The following is a 17,417-nucleotide window of genomic DNA, read 5'->3' as shown; positions in this document are numbered from 1 at the left end:
AGCCATCCACACACCCAAGGTGTACCTGAACACCTCTGTAGTGGGATCAATGACTTGTGTCATCTTATATTACTTGTTTACCTGATTGTATATTGATATGATTTATGCATGTTATTATTATCCTACCATGTTAGTGACTATTATACTGCTTCCATTATCTCTGTTCAGCCCTACTGTCCCTACCCTGTCTTTGTGAAGCGCTCTGATATCTGTAAGGATCTTGTTCGCGCTATATAAAACTTTGAATAAATAAATAAATAAATAAATTTATTATTGGGGGTATGTGAGATCATGCAGATGGGTTGCTGGGATTAGTAGATTGACTTGAGGAGATTAGGAATAGCTAGATTGCAGGGCAAGGCAAGGCTTTCAAAGAAGGACAGGTTGTGATCTTGAAGATGAAATGTTGGTAATTTGCTGAGATACAACATTAGACATTAAGTCAAACATGCCCATGTCTTAGAATAGGCTGTAATCATAGAGGAAGCATGCAGAGGATGGAAAGCGAGGAGAGAGGCATACAAAGAAAAAATGTAAACTGACAATCTGAAGTTTTAAGTTTAAATTTCAGGGGATGCATTCCTGTAGCAGGAGGGAGGAGACTCAGTCACTGAGGCGAGGTGAGGCTGAAGAGACCGGTTACCTTTGGAAATTCCATGGATCCTTTCATTTATCAAGAAAATGCAGATTAGGCCTGAGCTCTGCCATTTAGTGGAGATCAGGCAGGAGGTGTGGATTAGCAGTTTCTGTTTTTTAGGGAGATGGTTCTAGGCTTGGCCTGTTCTTCGTCTGTCCTTGATTGCTTCTTCAGGGAGATCTCACAATTTATTGTGCCTAAGTAGTGGGTGCTCCAGCTTGGAGACATTTAGCCACAGTTCTTTCTGCTGTGAGAAATGTCACTTTACACATAAGCTATGCCTCAGGGGTGGCTTGAGAAAGGCTTGAAAGACAAAACGGGGCACCCCGTAGATGCTTTGTGGTAGACAATGAATAGCTCGGGCGTTTTGTTTGTGGCATCAATCAATCAATGCCTTGTAAAGCGAGAGTACTCACCCGAAAGGGTCTCAAGGCACTGGGGAGGGGGGAGATCTGCTGGTGGTCCATCAAGGTTCTGTGGCATGAACACATCTTCCCATTTTGCTAATCATGAAGGGATTCCTGAACTTAAATGACTTGAATCCGAGTCCACTAACAATCATGAAGCGTCAGCTCAGCTCCTCAGTCAGGAAAAGACACCGGGCTTGTCGCTAATCTCTGAACCATAACCGAATGTACCTGGCACGCATGTGCAGTTACTACTGAACTGCATGCTGGTGCACTAAGGAGATACTGAACTCTGGAATGGAGAATCAGATGTGTGATATCCCACCCCAGTCCAAGCCCATGAACACATTAAAACAGTCAATGGGCTTCACATCCACTGCACAAATAATCCACTGCATCACCTAGCCAAAGAGAGAGACCAAGCAACATAAGGCAGTAGGTAAGATTGTGAGAGAGGCCAGGTATCATATCGTGGGCTGCCACACAGGGAGATGGCTTCCCATGATCCTTTGGGATGACGCCAATGCAGAATAGTGCTTGCAAGATAGCTCAGTGAGTTAATTCGCTTGCTACGGTCATTGGCTGGGATCTTCAAGTCATGAGTTTGAATCTCTGCAGCTCAATTCCTTCTTTCATTTTTCTAAGGTTGTTAAATTGAGAACCACTAATTTGGATAGTAGCACCTATTATTTATTCACCAATAGAAACTACAGTAGTAAGTATGAAATTGAATATGAAAACAAGCAATGCATATTATTGCTGGTTTTGTCGTTCTTATTATTCATATGAGATAACTATGGATTGTCAGGTGAAATGGAGGAAAAAATGCCCATGTGGCCACCTATCTTGTAAAAAATGCAGTAAGAAACGCAACATTCATTGACCCCTGTCACTCACTGCACACTTATTTTGCGACAGCTACATAAAAATGGATCTTAATTCTTATTTGCCTCACACAGGTATTGCAGTAGACAAAAACGGACTTATTTATTTTGTGGATGCCACCATGATACGGAAGGTTGATCAAAATGGAATCATCTCCACGTTGCTGGGATCAAACGACTTAGCGGCAGGTCGGCCGCTAAGCTGCGACTCAAGCATGGATATTACCCAGGTATTAAGGTTCTCCTTCGCTCGCCCTGCTGTATTTAATCACAGTCTGGATTTTCATCGACGAATAAATTAGTGGGAATTACATAGGGCTGAATACACTTGAATCCTCATTACTACATCTCACACTTACAACAACAAAGAAAGACTTTGCCTATAGGAAGAGATCTGAACAGCAATTATGTGATTTCTAGAATTTTGGTCCAATATAGGTCTTTTTTAGGATTAGAATCTTGGGACTAATCTTTTCTGAGGGATGCCATAATACCTACCTATCAAGAGAGAGAAGAGCCTGGTATGCGGCTGTGCTGCTCAATGTATAATTCCACTGTAGTAAATATGAGCAGTGTAGTATAATGCATTCACCTATAATTCATGTGGAGGACAGATGGCCAGTCTTTGCTCCACACAAACCATGCTAAACTCTGCTAAATCAACTGTGGACAAGGAGACCCAAGATGGATCTGAGCCACTGGTTTGGCTTGGTTCTAAGAGGCTGTGCACAAGCTGAGCCGTAAAAAATGTTGGCATGTAAATCATGCAACAGCCTTTATACAAAGATTTGATGAGGTCCCTTCAAAAACATGTAAAAGGTGTATTTCTTTAACATTCGAAAGTGTTTCATTTTAGTAGATTGCATCATACCAATGCATTGAGAGGCAATTATTAAGCGTGATTGTTTTTAAATATGTATCTAAAAACATTGATGCCACCTCCAGGCTGACAACAATAACTATAGTGAAGTAAGAGGCTTCTTAGTTGGCATGTGTACCACATAAGTGGCCTAGGTTTTCATTATATATGGAGCAACATTATAGTCTGCATTTTCTGCATAAGTATGGACATGCCATATCTACCACGTAATCAACTACCTGCTGCATAATCTTCAGATTTTAACAAAAAATTATTATTTCTAGCTCAAACGGATCAAAAGTTACTAGAAAAGCAGTGATACGTGTTGCCCCACAGTGGAAGGCCCTTCAAAAAGGTTGACTGGTCACCTTTCTGATGCTCATTGCTGTAGTAAGGTGTTAATTTAGTACCAATAATGTGTAATCTTTTCCCATATAATGTAAGCATGTGTAAAAATGATAAAATAACTAAGTAATCACATTACAAAATGTGCAGCATTATGTCACATAATTTGCCTTTCCTTGCTGCATAATTTAGTAATACCTACCACATAATTTCGTCCTCCCTGCTACATAATTTCAGTGGCTCTGAATATAGTCTATTAAATCAAACACAAAGGTTTATTGTGTATCTGAAGGCGCTCTCATATGGGATCGAAAAGAAAAAGGAGTCTCAGTATAATAAAATATTTGCCTAAGCCCTAAAGTCACACAGTTTGGTCAAGCATTGATCCTAGGTTTTCTGAATTCGCACTGTGCTTTCCGCCTCTGTTTCACTACTTTGTCTTTAATTCTTGGCTCACGCGGTGGCAGGCAGAAGGCATGTGCAAGCTTAGCATGTTTTCAGCTACAGGGTCAGAGAGGACCACAAGCTGGATCAGAGCAAGGCGTCTGGCCCGAGCTTTCTGTGGCTCACCCACCTCTACTGTGGGATGACTGCCTGTCAGAGTAAAAGGCAATTTAGTCTCAAATTGTATCAGGAGAGATGTCTACACTTTCTTATAATGTCTACCTAATGTACTCAACCTAGATCAATTTGCCTACCATATTGTACAGCATTTCTTAAAATTCAAAGATGTTGGGGTAGCATTTTAAATTTTGCATCACTCCCGTATAAACAGCTGCAGCCCGTGGAGGGAGTTCCGTGGGCCAGAAAGGCGGGCGGGGGAGGGGCAGGGTGGGGGGTGCTAAACACCGGAATATGGATAATGTGAGGTAAGTAAACAATTTATGAATAAAACAAATTTCGTAGCGCGCCCTGCATCGCATTTTTACTAATGATGGGTCCCCTGCTCTCATTTTAATAAACATACAATAATGTTTCCACCAGTTACAACCATCATATTCACTATCCTATGCAGACTGAATATACCTTTGCGCAATTACAAATCGATTTGTGTTGGGATGAGAGAGTACTGTGATACTAAACTATAATTTACAGCAGTGTGACAGGTTAATCTAAGGTTTGTGTTGCTTTGTAGGTAAAATTATTGACATATGCATAAGCAGATGTTTGTAACAGTATGTCATATGTTTTGCAGGTTCGAATGGAATGGCCGACCGATCTGGCGGTAAACCCCATGGACAACTCACTTTACGTTTTAGAGAACAATGTCATACTACGCATAACAGAAAACCATCAAGTGAGCATCATCGCTGGTCGCCCCATGCACTGCCAGGTCCCGGGCATAGACTATTCCCTTAGCAAGCTAGCCATTCACTCTGCTCTTGAGTCCGCGAGCGCCATCTCCATCTCACACACGGGCATCCTTTACATTGCGGAAACAAATGAGAAGAAAATCAACCGGCTGCGCCAAGTCACAACCAATGGGGAGATCTCGCTTCTCGCCGGGGCAGCCTCCGACTGCAACTGCAAGGATGATGTCAACTGTAACTGCTATGCCGGGGATGATGGATATGCGACCGATGCCTTCTTGAATGCTCCATCATCTCTGGCTGTAGCTCCCGATGGCACAGTCTACATTGCTGACCTGGGCAATATTCGTATCCGTGCCATCATGCAAAACAGGCCCCTCCTGAATGCTTTTAACCAATATGAGGTCGCATCTCCTGGAGAGCAAGAGTTGTATGTCTTCAATCTGAATGGAGTTCACCAGTATACCCTAAGCCTTGTAACCGGGGAATACTTGTACAATTTCACCTACAGCGCTGACAATGATATCATCGAGATGGTGGACAACAGTGGCAACTCCTTAAAAATACGAAGGGACGCCAACGGCACCCCACGCCACTTACTCATGCCCGATAACCAGATTGTGACTCTGACTATTGGTAGCAATGGTGGTCTAAAGGCGGTCTCCACCCAGAATTTGGATCTGGCTTTGATGGCTTATGATGGGACTAGTGGCCTTTTAACTACAAAAAGTGATGAAACAGGCTGGACAACATTTTATGAGTAAGATATACATTTTTATGTGTTTTGACTATGCTATGTCTTTCTAAAGTGATACCTGGAATGTTACAGGCGTGGTTGCAGTGCATTTATCATATTTATTTGCAATTCCTTCACTCCATTTAATTGAGATAAACTGACACCTGCCAGGTTGTTTTTAGGCCTCTATCACTCTCCAGTGACATGTATAGGCACAGTAATTGGAGCCCTCAAATGTCAGCTTAACTTTTTTACCCGATTTAATTTATTGTATGTTTTCTTTTCTCATCGGTAGCATCATTCATGTTTTAGGCTTTTCTGCCTGCTCCCTCACATTTTCTTGCTGATTATATATTTCGGGATCCCTTGCAAATTTGCATGCACCGCCATTAAGATATTGTCTAATTACCCAAACCCCTAAGGGTGGTCATTCTTTCCATGACTTGCATCAGAGAGCTGGCAGTGGAGCTCTGTGAGCTGAGAGGTTGTTGCTATTGTCAGGTAGCAAGATGTGAGTCCAGATACCAGGAGTGCCATCTCAGACTTTCATCCTCTGAACCTGATTAATAGTGCTTTGTTAAATTGGGCAATTATTGCAGCACTTAGCAACAGCAAAACTGTGGCAGCAAGCGCTATGTTAAAAGCAATTTATAATTCTCAAATTGCATGCAGGAATCTTAGAGGTTTTTTTCAGTAGGCTTCTACAAAGTGTTATACAGATATTTAATGAACACTATGAATAATGTAAGAATCCTTTCTACCATAATGACCAAACTAAAACTGAACAATGCATTGTGATTTGCATAATTGAAAAGTGGAGGGCGGGGTTTGGTCAGCCTGCAATCACTGAAGGGGGTCAAACAGGAAACGCGTAGCTCCAGGGTGCAAAGCAGACATAATCAGACATTCATGTCTGCTTTGAGGTGTTTCAGGATGTTAGCATGACAGTTTCACTTAGTGTGATACTGGCCACAGGTCACATCTGGCAGGAGCAATAAATGAGCTATGTCTTTCTCCTGGAAACATGAGAGTAAATCACACCTAATCCTGGAGTAGGGCACAAATAGCTGTAGAAAAGGGTTTGGAAATCATTCGGAGCAAGGTAAGTGTAGTCAGACCTAAGGCAGGTGTTACTCAAAGGAAGATCTTTGCAAATTGGGGCCAAGAATAAAGAATGCAGACACAGCATGGGATCTCAGTGTAGTCAAACAAGGAGACAATTTTGTGCGACGGTAATGGCATTGATTGGAAGGGGGTGTACAAAAATGAAGAAAAAAGTGTGTCGAGAAACCCATGACCAACCCTTTACATGTGCGAGCTGGGCCCATGCCAGGGCGGCCGATCCTTTAAAGTGGAGAAGCACAATTCGCATTGCTTAAAAACACTGGACAATATTTATGAAATATGTGTCACCTTGCTGCACGGTCCTGCGTCAGAGTGAAATGGTCGGAATGTGCCATAATTGTCCAATACGGCACATTCCGTTCCTTTCCCCCTAAGATGGCTCCATTTTGGCAGCCTAACGCTATCGCAGGTATGGTGCAAGGGTGCCTGTGTTGTAGGCAGAATTGTATTTGTGCTGGAAGGGACACCTTTCTACATAAAAACAATCCTAAGAGGCTTTTTCCTCTGTGTGAGGAAAATATTAGTCGAAATAAAGATATTTCTCCTCGTTACACTTCTCCTGGGGAGGCATATCTTTTTGCCACAATCCCAGGTTTCAAGGTCTTGGAAATCTGGGAATGCGTCAAAAACCACAGGATATACGTGGGAACGCCAGCCACGGTCCGTGCAGGTAACAGTGGTGGGGCCGGATGGGGGGGATTTCGAGTGACGATGCAAAGGGAAAATGTAATAAATAATTAATTTTCCCTCTGCACCATCCTTTGAAATCCCCCCCAGACGGCCCCACTGCTGTTACCTGCAAGGATGGCGGCTGGCGAACGCCCACCCCAACTTCCATGGAACGCCTCCCTTGTGTAGAATAAGCCAACGCAGCGATTTACCTCACTACAGATTTTGAATCTGACTTAGAGGGTTGCTGCGTGGTGCAAGCATGATGCAAAGCTCTCATAAATATGACTGTTTCTTGAGACTGTTGGTGCTGTCTGCTTTTTGGTTGCTTTCCTTTTCATGGCTCTTCTTTCTCTCACTCCCTCGCATTCCCCCATCCGTCAAATTTTTTTAACACACATTTAAAGAGAGCGAATGGGAGGGGCGACAAATTTGGTTTCACTCAGTGCACTATCAGAGCAAAGGCCAGCGCTGGCGAAGTCTCAGCACCGCTGCCAACAATTGCTTATTTCTGCCTATAAATGTGGGATACCCCGTCCTTTATTTAACATTGACAGAGCAGTGTGGTGGGAGTAACCGTGACTTAAAATCAATTTAAGGATAGGCAGCTGTATTCTTAGTTAAAATGTCCAGACTGCGTTTCTGAATGGAAAGGCCCTTTCCCTCTATTGAAGTACAGCTGAGACTGAGGCCACCTGCTGGTTGTTTTGTAGAATTGCTTCGATCTGACGATATATAATGTTCATTGCTCTGAAATTGCAACGCAGGACGATTATTATCCCTGGAAGAAGCACCTCCGTTCTGGTGACACTTCGTAAATGACTAATTAGTTATTATACTGGTGCGCGCCAGCTATGCAGATCATTAAACCAGAAGATACAATAACTGTGACATCAAGGTAAGTACAAACTGTTCGACACAGGTCATGCCAGCGCTTGTCACCGATGTGATTTAAAGTCCGATTAATATCACAATTATTTGACATACTACCGTGGCTCTCCTGCATATAAAAAGTGCTCAGACTCTACCCTTATTACATTTATGATTTCACAGTGGTAGTGATAGCTGTATCATCTGAGTGTTTTGTTTCGGCACTGTTTTTAGAACTTTAAGCACTATATATATGCAATTGCAACTCAATACAAACATTTCTGTGCATCGCAACATCCTCCACCCTCTGGTGCCATCCTCCTCACTGTACGGCAGTGTTCTTGAAAGTTTGTTATGCGAAACCACCGTAAAATAGAATAATTTGCCCCCCCCCCCCCGAATTTTACACATTCTTTTTATTAAATTTACAATGTTTAAATATGTCTAAACATATTTAAGGTTTGCATTTAAGTTCGGTTACCCCTTTTAAAAATGCAACCATATACATGATTGCCAAATATTCTAGTCTGGTCAAAACTCTGCTATCAGAATGATCCTTCTCTTAGTCATAGCTTGTGTAGGCTTCTGAGCCCTAGGCCCGCATGCAGTGACAAGGACGACACAGACACCTATAATTAGTACATGCAACTGGCTCTGGTCACGTGCGGCTGGCCCCTTTTATTGACAGGTGCCACATCACTTGTGATGCCTGTGCTGGATGTGTGTGGGGTTACTGGAGACCAGCCCTCGGGGATTGGCTGAATACAGTGACGTGTCCACAAGGACTCTACATCCCTCCCAAACTTTATTAAAAAATCAAACGAGTCCGACCTGTTAAATAAACAACAAAACGCCACTGAGTCTCTCACTCTCTTCAGGCAAACCGGGGGACAGTACAGGAGAAGTGCAGCTGGGAGCACCTAGGCGTCACACCTCGCATCCGTAATTTAACCAGATGACTCTGGGCACGAACACATGTGGAGATGGAGTCCAGATCCCTCGCTAGCCTGTCCATGGGGTTACAATCCACTTATGTGATGTTATTCGGTCCCGCCTGCTCTCATGGTGTTGGAGTTGACGTTAACAGTTCAAACTTGGGGGTGCATCAGGATCTCTGGTCGAGTCTGCTCCAGAGGTTTCTATTGAAGTGCCCTGGCTCCTTGAAAGTCAAAACTGCAAAGGATGGAATTACAGTGATGGTGTTGGGATGCCTCCCTTTGAGGCCTGGTGCCTCCTGGTACCTGTCGGTGGAGCAGCTTCGGAATCATCTCTCGTACCGGGATTCCTTAGTGCGTAGACTTCCTTGAGGTCCTATTCTCTGGGTTGCCATGGGACCACATAGGCATGTGGGGTGTGCAGGGCCACTGCAGGACTGCCGACAGGGCCACATCCGAGTTGCCCGTACAACCACAAGTGACGATGATGCAATGGTCAGGTGTGCTCTCGTCAGGAGGACTCAGGTGCATGCGGGGGTCTAACAGACAATAGGTGCTCCTCGTCGGTCTCCTGATGGTTCACAGAGGTAAGGTTCCACTCTGGTGGTGAGAAGCCTCTTAGGTCTTTAGGGTGAATCACGTGGCAATGATGATGTTGTTACCAGTTGACAACCTGTACGACTGGTGGTGATGACTTGCTTGGAGTGAGGATGACTGGAGGGACATCATAGCCACGTAACTTGTTACATCGTTGGTGCGGTTCTTCTTCTTCTTTAGCATGTGCGACTGCTAGCAGGAATGCCATTTTCCTCGAGCAGCCGCTGCCTGGAAACGGATGGTCACACTGGGAAGCATGGAGCAGAGATGCAGTTTGCGCTTGCTGGCAGCTTACTTTTAGATTTCCAGCAGCGCTGTCACCGGGATGTCGTTCCACCTCAGTGGCTAGTTTGTGTCTGTGGGTGCACTCTCTGGTAGTGGCAGGAGTCCTCGGTCTTGTCACATTTCTTCATTTCACCTGTGAACCTGTGGATTTTGAGATATTCAGTGTGACAGGTCTGCCACACACCTTCCTCTCCTCTTCAATTCTCCTTCATTGATATGGTGCCATGCCACGATCGCCTCTTCTTTTGACCACGTCTGGTCATACGCACTCTTCTCTTACCCTTTTCCCGTTCTCTCACTGTGCTGTGGCAAACGACTGTAAGGGCATCAAGACTGGATGCCGTCAAGCTCACTGGCTGAGTGTCTGGCCTTATGCTTGACCTGTCCTACCTCCGTTGACTTAGACTCAGGCTACACGTACCTCCTCAGAAATTGCAGAGCTGCTGCCAGCGTACACACGCAAGATCAGACCCACTCGTCGCCATGGTAGGTTTTTGGGCCTTAGGTCTGCATACAGTAACAAGGATGACACAGACACCTATATGTAGTACATGCAACAGGCCCAGGGCATGTGTGGCTAGCCCCTTGAGTGGCAGGCATAATGTCACTCATGACACGTGTACTGGATGGGTGTGGGGTGAGTTGAGCCCTCAGGGAGCAGCTGAATACAGTGACCTGTCCATAAGGACTCTACAGTTTGGCACCCCCTAGGGTATGGCCACCCCGCCCGATCAAGTAAAGCCCCCAGGAGGCCCACCCACCAGTTTGAAGAACTCCAATGTATGCTCTACGGAGTGGAAGGAAATGTGAGATAAAAGTTACATTTTTAGATAAATAGATGAGGAGTAAAGACTAACGGATATCTCTCACGTTTAATTTGTAAACTGTGGGAGAAAAGAGAAGAAAATGAGTGTATGGTGCATTTAGTGTTTGTATTGTCTATGTCAGTTTTTGGGCATTTGTATTCAATGGCACATTAAGGATGCTACATGCGGCTATTACAAATGCTATATTTTATTTTATTTGTACTTGACAATCGAATATGTGTCCCTTAAAGCCTGGCTTTAAATCCTCTCAGAACACTGCTGACAGGATCCATCAGGGAGACGAGACACACAGACAACAAGAATGTGCTTTTTACGGAAAACTATGGCTGCCCCATCCCGTCTTTACCCTTAGTGTACACGTTTCAGGCGGTGCTTCATGCGTATTAAGGGTCCTGTGGCAGGCACAGTCACTCAGTTTTGTGGATCAGAACTTATTTTCTTCATCAAAATTTCACTCAGAGAGAGAGAGAGAGAGAAAATCAGAAAATGAGAAAAAAAAAAGGAAAATAACGATGGGAAAAGGTGGCAAAGGGAGAAATGAGGAAGAAGAGCCCAGAAGAGGGAGCTAAAGAGACAAGAAGTGGAAGATGGTGGAAGAGAAGTGGTTATAAATACAAAATAGTCTGGAAATTCAAGAATCTGGTATTTGGCGGTGACATGCACTCATACATTCGGGCAAATTAAATAGAGGTTTGTGGGAGCCAAATAACAACTAAAATGGTAACAATAAAATGAGCTTGCACTTAGCAGCACCACATTATTTCAAGCATCTCTGGAGTTCCGTGGCATTTTGACGGTCAGTGCCTATGGCCCTGTGAGGTTATGGTCCTCTGTAGTGACATACAACAAGTGGTTTTTGTTGTTCCAAAAGGTGTCCCGCCAATTCTTTAAATTTATTCAAAATGACATAATCATTATGAATTTCACAAACTTTGCAAGGTTCCCAAATACAGAGAGCTGAACAAAAACTCTGCTGTTCCCCTGCAAAAAAACTACATTTAAGGGTGAAGTTTAGAACCTTGTATTTTACTGCTACAGGTAATGACATTATTTATCCACTGTCCTGTTTACCAATTTATTCTTAGAGTTGTAATATATTTTCCGAAACGAAAGCCTACATATTTAATTTTCAATAAACGCATTCGGACTCATAATCTTTGTGCAAAGAACACTATACCACTTGCAGTTTGTATAGAGCCCACATCACAGCTGTGAGTCTCAGCAGGGATGCTCAACATCCTGTGAATCTGGTCAAATCACGTAATCTCCCCTTGTCTAATAAAATGAATGTGTACGTCTGTAGTGCAAATGGTGCTCGTGTAAAGCGCTCTAATACCTTCAGGTAAAGTTCGCGCTATATAGAACTTCTAATTTTTTTTTTTTTAAATAAACAAGAGCATAGAGGGACAAGAAGTATTGTGAAATGAAGCTCAATTTAATTCAGACGTCAATGAAGCAAAGCAGCATCCGACTGAAACAGAAAATAGGCCCAGGGACCAAAACATTTGCAGCCCCCATTTATGAATCAGATATCTAAAAAAAGTGGTCCATGTTTGCAAATTGGGGCAGTTTTGAATTTGTTTATACGTGTTTTGTGAGGCAAGGAGGCTGCAAGAATTTGAGCTTGCTGCAGGCAGTGTTTGTGGTAATACAGTGTTTGTGGTAATATTAGGGGCATCAACAAAACGAGTCCACCGGGCAATTAAACAGGCCCACAGCCATCCAAAACATCCTTCTCCGATCTTTAAAACTTCATCTTCCCCTTTAATTTATCTTTGTTTCTTTGCTCTCATTGCTCTTCTAAATGCATTGCTATATCCCTTGTAAATTCTCTGCACATTGTTAATTGTTTGTTATTTTCTATTATTATGTTTTACCTTCCCTGTAAAGCGCTCTGATACTCTTGGGTCCAGCAGCGCTATATAAAACCTTTGAAAGAAATAAATAAATAGAAATAAATAAATCACAACCCACACACTCCCTTGTCAGACCAGCCCAACGGGCACTGCCTAATAGGCCAGTCCGACCCTGAAGCGAAGCCCTTGAATTTCAGAGATGAAAAGAATGAGTTTGTTTAGGTATTGAAAGCAACTCTGAGCATCATGGTGCAGGTTCCACGCAAAGCAGAGGTGAAAGAGATGTCCGGAACATGTCATTTGGTATGTAAGAATCTACTATCATGCAATTCAGGCCCCATTTTGAGAAGAGACAGCAGGTCCAGGGATGCAAAGCTAAGGGCACTGTTGATTTTAAAAATATAGATTCTCAGCTCCCATCTTTTCAAGAATGAAGAAACGCAATGTTGCAGAGTAGACAGCGAATGTAGATAATTTCATTCTGAGAAACCCTTTGCAATTACTGCACTAATTCCTGGCCTGTCTGACCAACTGCTAAAATGAGAACCTGCCGATATTTGCACGTTGCTGTCCCTGGTTTTCGCACAGTGCTTGAACTCTTTGGCATAACATTCTTGCAGATAAAGAATCTGAGGCTCTGCTTGTTGTGACTTCCTAAAATATACATTTTCCCATCAAGTGTGACTGGTTCCTGTTCAACCACTTAGTCGTTTTTTCACAGCTCCTCTAGCCTAATTATCTTCATCTAATCTTTATGACATCCAAGTACATTTCATTATCAGTACTTAGGTTATTTTCGATGGCACTTTGCTTGTAATGCATTTTCATATGCATGGAATTTGGGTTGAATGAGGTATGCAGCAGGGTTAAATGATTTACAGTGGCAACAAACTCACAATTTTTTCAAGATAATTTAGTCTCAGAAATCTGTTTTTTGAGGAACTGAAGTTCCCACAAGAGAATACAAATTAAGTCTGAACAATGTGCGTACATGGGTAAAATCTTATAAAAATGTTACATTTTTGTATTACGTGGGGTACAGTAGAATTGTGGTCAAGAGCCATTTTCCTTGAATAATTTAAACAGTGTCCTACCTGTGTCTGGTATGATTTTAAGCTCATGGTGTGTTGTTGTATTTCATTTTCACAAACAATACTGCCAAAAACATTTCACAAAATGTTGCAAAAAATCAGTTTTGCTCACATTTAATGAATATGATATGAAAATGTTTTCAGATCTATTAAGCTGTGGCTCTGTCTAGGTGCAAGTGTGTGTGTGTCACTCTGGCCCTATACACAAATGATTATGCTTGTGCATGCACATTTACTACAGAAATTTAATCACAGCGTGAAATGATCTAACATAAAAGTAAGGAACATTTATAAAATAATGTGTTCATTTTATGCGGTCCATTTGACAAGTTCCTCTCCTGTGGTTCCCTTTCAACAGCAGTCACTTGTTTTCAACAAGCATTGGCAAAGCCTATAGGTCTAGTGTTGTCCACCAGTCATTTGGTTTAGTCATGTTTGTTTTGTCATGGTTTTTTGGTAAAACTTTATTGTTGTGAAGTTACTGGCCCTCAACCAATCTTAAAAAAGCATTGTCTAAAAGCAAAAAAATGTTTTCATCTCACAAGGCATACATTGCCATATTGAAGTATATGGCACTCAACCAAGCTACTTTGTGGGTGGATGTGCTCTTCGTCGAAGGGCTGATTGCTTGCCGTCACTCACAATGAAGATAACCAATGACTGAAATGGGCTGGCCTGTTACCTCATGCTCTATGCCATAATGGGTGAAAGAAATGTGAATGACACAATAACAGACCAAAGGATGACGAGGGTAGTCTGAAACCCCTTCTTAGCAATAATACTATACGAATATGTTTAGTAAAACTAACACCAAACCTAAAAAGGTGCAGCTCTGAGGAAAGCTTTTGCTCTTTTTGTCTTGAACTTTTAGCTATGACAATGAAGGGCGCCTGACCAATGTCACCCGCCCAACCGGGGTGGTAACAAGTCTACACCGAGAAATGGAGAAATCCATCACCATAGATATTGAGAACTCCAACAGGGACGATGACGTCACTGTGATCACCAATCTATCCTCGGTAGAGGCTTCTTATACTGTGGTTCAAGGTATGTGCTCCATCAGATTGTACGTTAAAATAACAATGTCACCAATGTATGAGCTTTTTGTTTTCAAAAAATTGTTGTGTTTCCTAGTAAATTAATCTTTTATGATTCGCTTATGCAAGAACTCCAGAAACAGTTAATGATTGCAAATTACAGGATGATTCATGTATATGATGATGTGAGGAACATCTCCATAAGCGCTTGACTTCTTGACAATGTTCAATCATGGAGACTGAGGGAAAGAGTTGCCTGGAAAGATGCATAGACAGAAGCTTGAGAGCAAGGGAAGCCGCCAGAAAAGGCTGATAGGGGCAGCTTTTCCTGTGAGCCCATAGTTAATAAGCTCCTTGTTTGACAATGGCCATAAAACGCTTTTCTGTAGGGCTTTACGTCATGAACAATTAATGCTTTTTTTATTTCATTTTGTTAGTTTCAACTTAGCCGCGGTCCCGTGGAGGGAGTTCCGTGGGGCAGGCAGCAGGGCGCGCCACGATATTCGTTTTTTAAATGTAATTGTTTACTTACCTGCAATCATCCATATTCCGGTGTTTACCACCCCCCGCCCCACCTGCCTGCCCCGTGGAACTCCCTCCACGGGCCGCGGCTGTTCCAACTTTGCATTCTATTGTAAAAGCTTCAATTCTATTCACAAAGTGGCAACTGGTTTCTGGAAGGCTGTGATTGTCAAATTAGTTGTGGTCACCTGTTTTTACATAAGTGGTATTTTATACATTGTTCAGAAGATTAAAATGTCAGTTTTCAGAAAGGAATTAATTGGCCTTTCATTTGATTGACTTTCTGAGAATGGAGATAATGATTAGGCTAATAGAAGAAATAAAACAGGGAATAAGCTTCAAGGGTGACTTGTATTCATGTAAAAGGGACCCACATTGACTTTGTCTAAAAACAGTTTAAATACTTTATCATGTGTTCGTTTACTCCACAGTCAGCCAGGACTAGTTTTGTGTCATTTAATTCGTCATTCACTAAACAGGAGCGCACACCGTTTTATTATAGGCCTCAAGTGTACTGGCATTCAGAGTTCACTGAAACACATCTTTGCATGAGTGCTGCTGCCGTGAAGTTGTGTTTAACTCTTTATTTCTTTGTGAGTAAGGCTTCCTCTTTGATTACTAGAAGAAAATGGGGCCTTAAGTTTGGATTTAATAAAAGGCAGGATGTTTTACTCCGTGTAGGTAATAGTTCAAGACTTAAAAGGACTATGACCTTGGTTCCGAGTGTGTCGAAAGTCGGGGTACTCACTGCACCTTGTAAATACAGATATTAACCGGGTGCAGAAAATGCCTGGGATTCTGCATTTCGCATGGGAAAACGAGGGATTTCATGCAGAAGGACAAGCTTAGTATCAATGTCTTAATGTGCCAGCGTTTTCTCCACATTTTCCCTGATAAGTTGTGGAAGGTTTGACTGGTGTAAATGTGTTCCTTGAACTTGGAAATTCCAGCCTCTGCTCAAACTCCTGTTTGTGCAGGGATTGGAATTATCCACCCCACTCAGACTGGTGACCTATCTGTGCAATGAATTGGAATGCATAGCATCTTTCAGGTTAAGGAAAAATATCTAATTTTTCAGCAAGGATTACTCTTTGGGCCATATGTATCAACACATTTTCCCATAGACATAGAATGGGCAAAACCCTTTGATACATCTGGTCCTTAGTGCTTAATAACATAAAGTGGCCATATGATACTGTACAGATTTATTAAAGTGGCACACCTCTTGTTTTCGACTCTATCATCCTAAAGGTTTCCAGATTGATGACTGACATGCTGAATTACATATGTAATCATAAACCTCCCTATGTGCATTCGTTTCTCAAACCATCCAAGACTATGAGGTTTGTACCTCTACTAAAACACTCTTTCTAAATGTGGATTGGGAAACCTAAATTGGCGCCGACATGCACTTGATAATCAAGTTGAAATGTCTGTGCTTGTTGGGGAAACTCCGTGGCACCTTTCTATTTACATCATTTGTTAACCATGCCTTCTATCATGTTCTGATCGGCCCAAGTGGAAGAAAGAGAAAAGAGACAAGCATTAGTAAAGATTCAAATACAAAAAGTGGCCGACATACAGGTGTTCACTTTATGACCACTCGTGTCTCAGGGAGGAAGACTTTAACTATCATTTTGGAACATAGGTATCTAACAAGTTGCTCTCTGTTGTCCTAGATCAAGTGCGTAATAGCTACCAGCTCTGCACCAATGGCACTCTGCGGGTGATGTATGCCAATGGAATGGGTATCAGCTTCCATAGTGAGCCGCACATTCTGGCTGGTACTGCAACCCCTACAATTGGGCGCCGCAACATTTCACTGCCTACGGACAATGGCTTGAACTCCATCGAGTGGCGGATGAGAAAAGAGCAGACCAAAGGAAAAATAATTGTGTTTGGAAGAAAATTGAGGGTAAGATTTATACTTCTATAAGATTAAAAAGCCAAATAAACTCAGTTCTCTATGTGCAAAATATATTGCTTTATGACTATAAGCACTCATATATCTGGCCTTTCTCCTGTTGTGCTGAACTTTGAGGTGCTTGTCTATATTGAGCTGGTGATCAAGAGAGTGACTAGTCAGCGGTCACCATGCCTAACTGGAAAAAATTACGTCCGTCCGATACCTCTGGTCGGACTACCAATTAATCCTTGACCCAACATGCCAAATAGAATCCTTATTGGGAAGAAATATGCACTCACAAGGATCTTCCCTTTGAAAATGCTTCATTTTGCCCCTTCTCCTCATGGTGATATTCAGGAAATATCGAATAGTCTTCAATCCCCTAATCCTCAATTTATGCTGTAGAGCAGATTCTTCTTAATTGTACATGATTGTCATCCTGTTGATTCACAGTCAAGGACTGTTATTTCCATCCCCACTTCCTCCAAGTATCTTTCTCAGAAGCTTCTGAAATATGGA

The 17,417-nt window shown here is 42.5% G+C and overlaps 1 protein-coding gene across 1 annotated transcript in view; it reads left to right on the top strand.

Moving 5' to 3' along the window:
- TENM2 (teneurin transmembrane protein 2) overlaps nt 1-17,417 on the top strand; it is a 1,287,822-nt gene that overhangs the window by 1,184,390 nt on the left and 86,015 nt on the right. Inside the window, exons 22-25 of the mRNA XM_078653379.1 lie at nt 2,004-2,158; nt 4,328-5,202; nt 14,305-14,480; nt 16,672-16,907. Coding sequence (XP_078509505.1) covers nt 2,004-2,158; nt 4,328-5,202; nt 14,305-14,480; nt 16,672-16,907 — 1,442 coding nt within the window. The remainder of the gene's footprint in view (nt 1-2,003; nt 2,159-4,327; nt 5,203-14,304; nt 14,481-16,671; nt 16,908-17,417) is intronic.

This window comes from Lissotriton helveticus, chromosome 7, assembly GCF_964261635.1.
Source record: "Lissotriton helveticus chromosome 7, aLisHel1.1, whole genome shotgun sequence".
Classification (NCBI taxonomy): Eukaryota; Metazoa; Chordata; class Amphibia; order Caudata; family Salamandridae; genus Lissotriton; species Lissotriton helveticus.
Note: the sequence above shows the minus strand (reverse complement) of the source record. Positions and strands in the feature narration are given on the sequence as shown.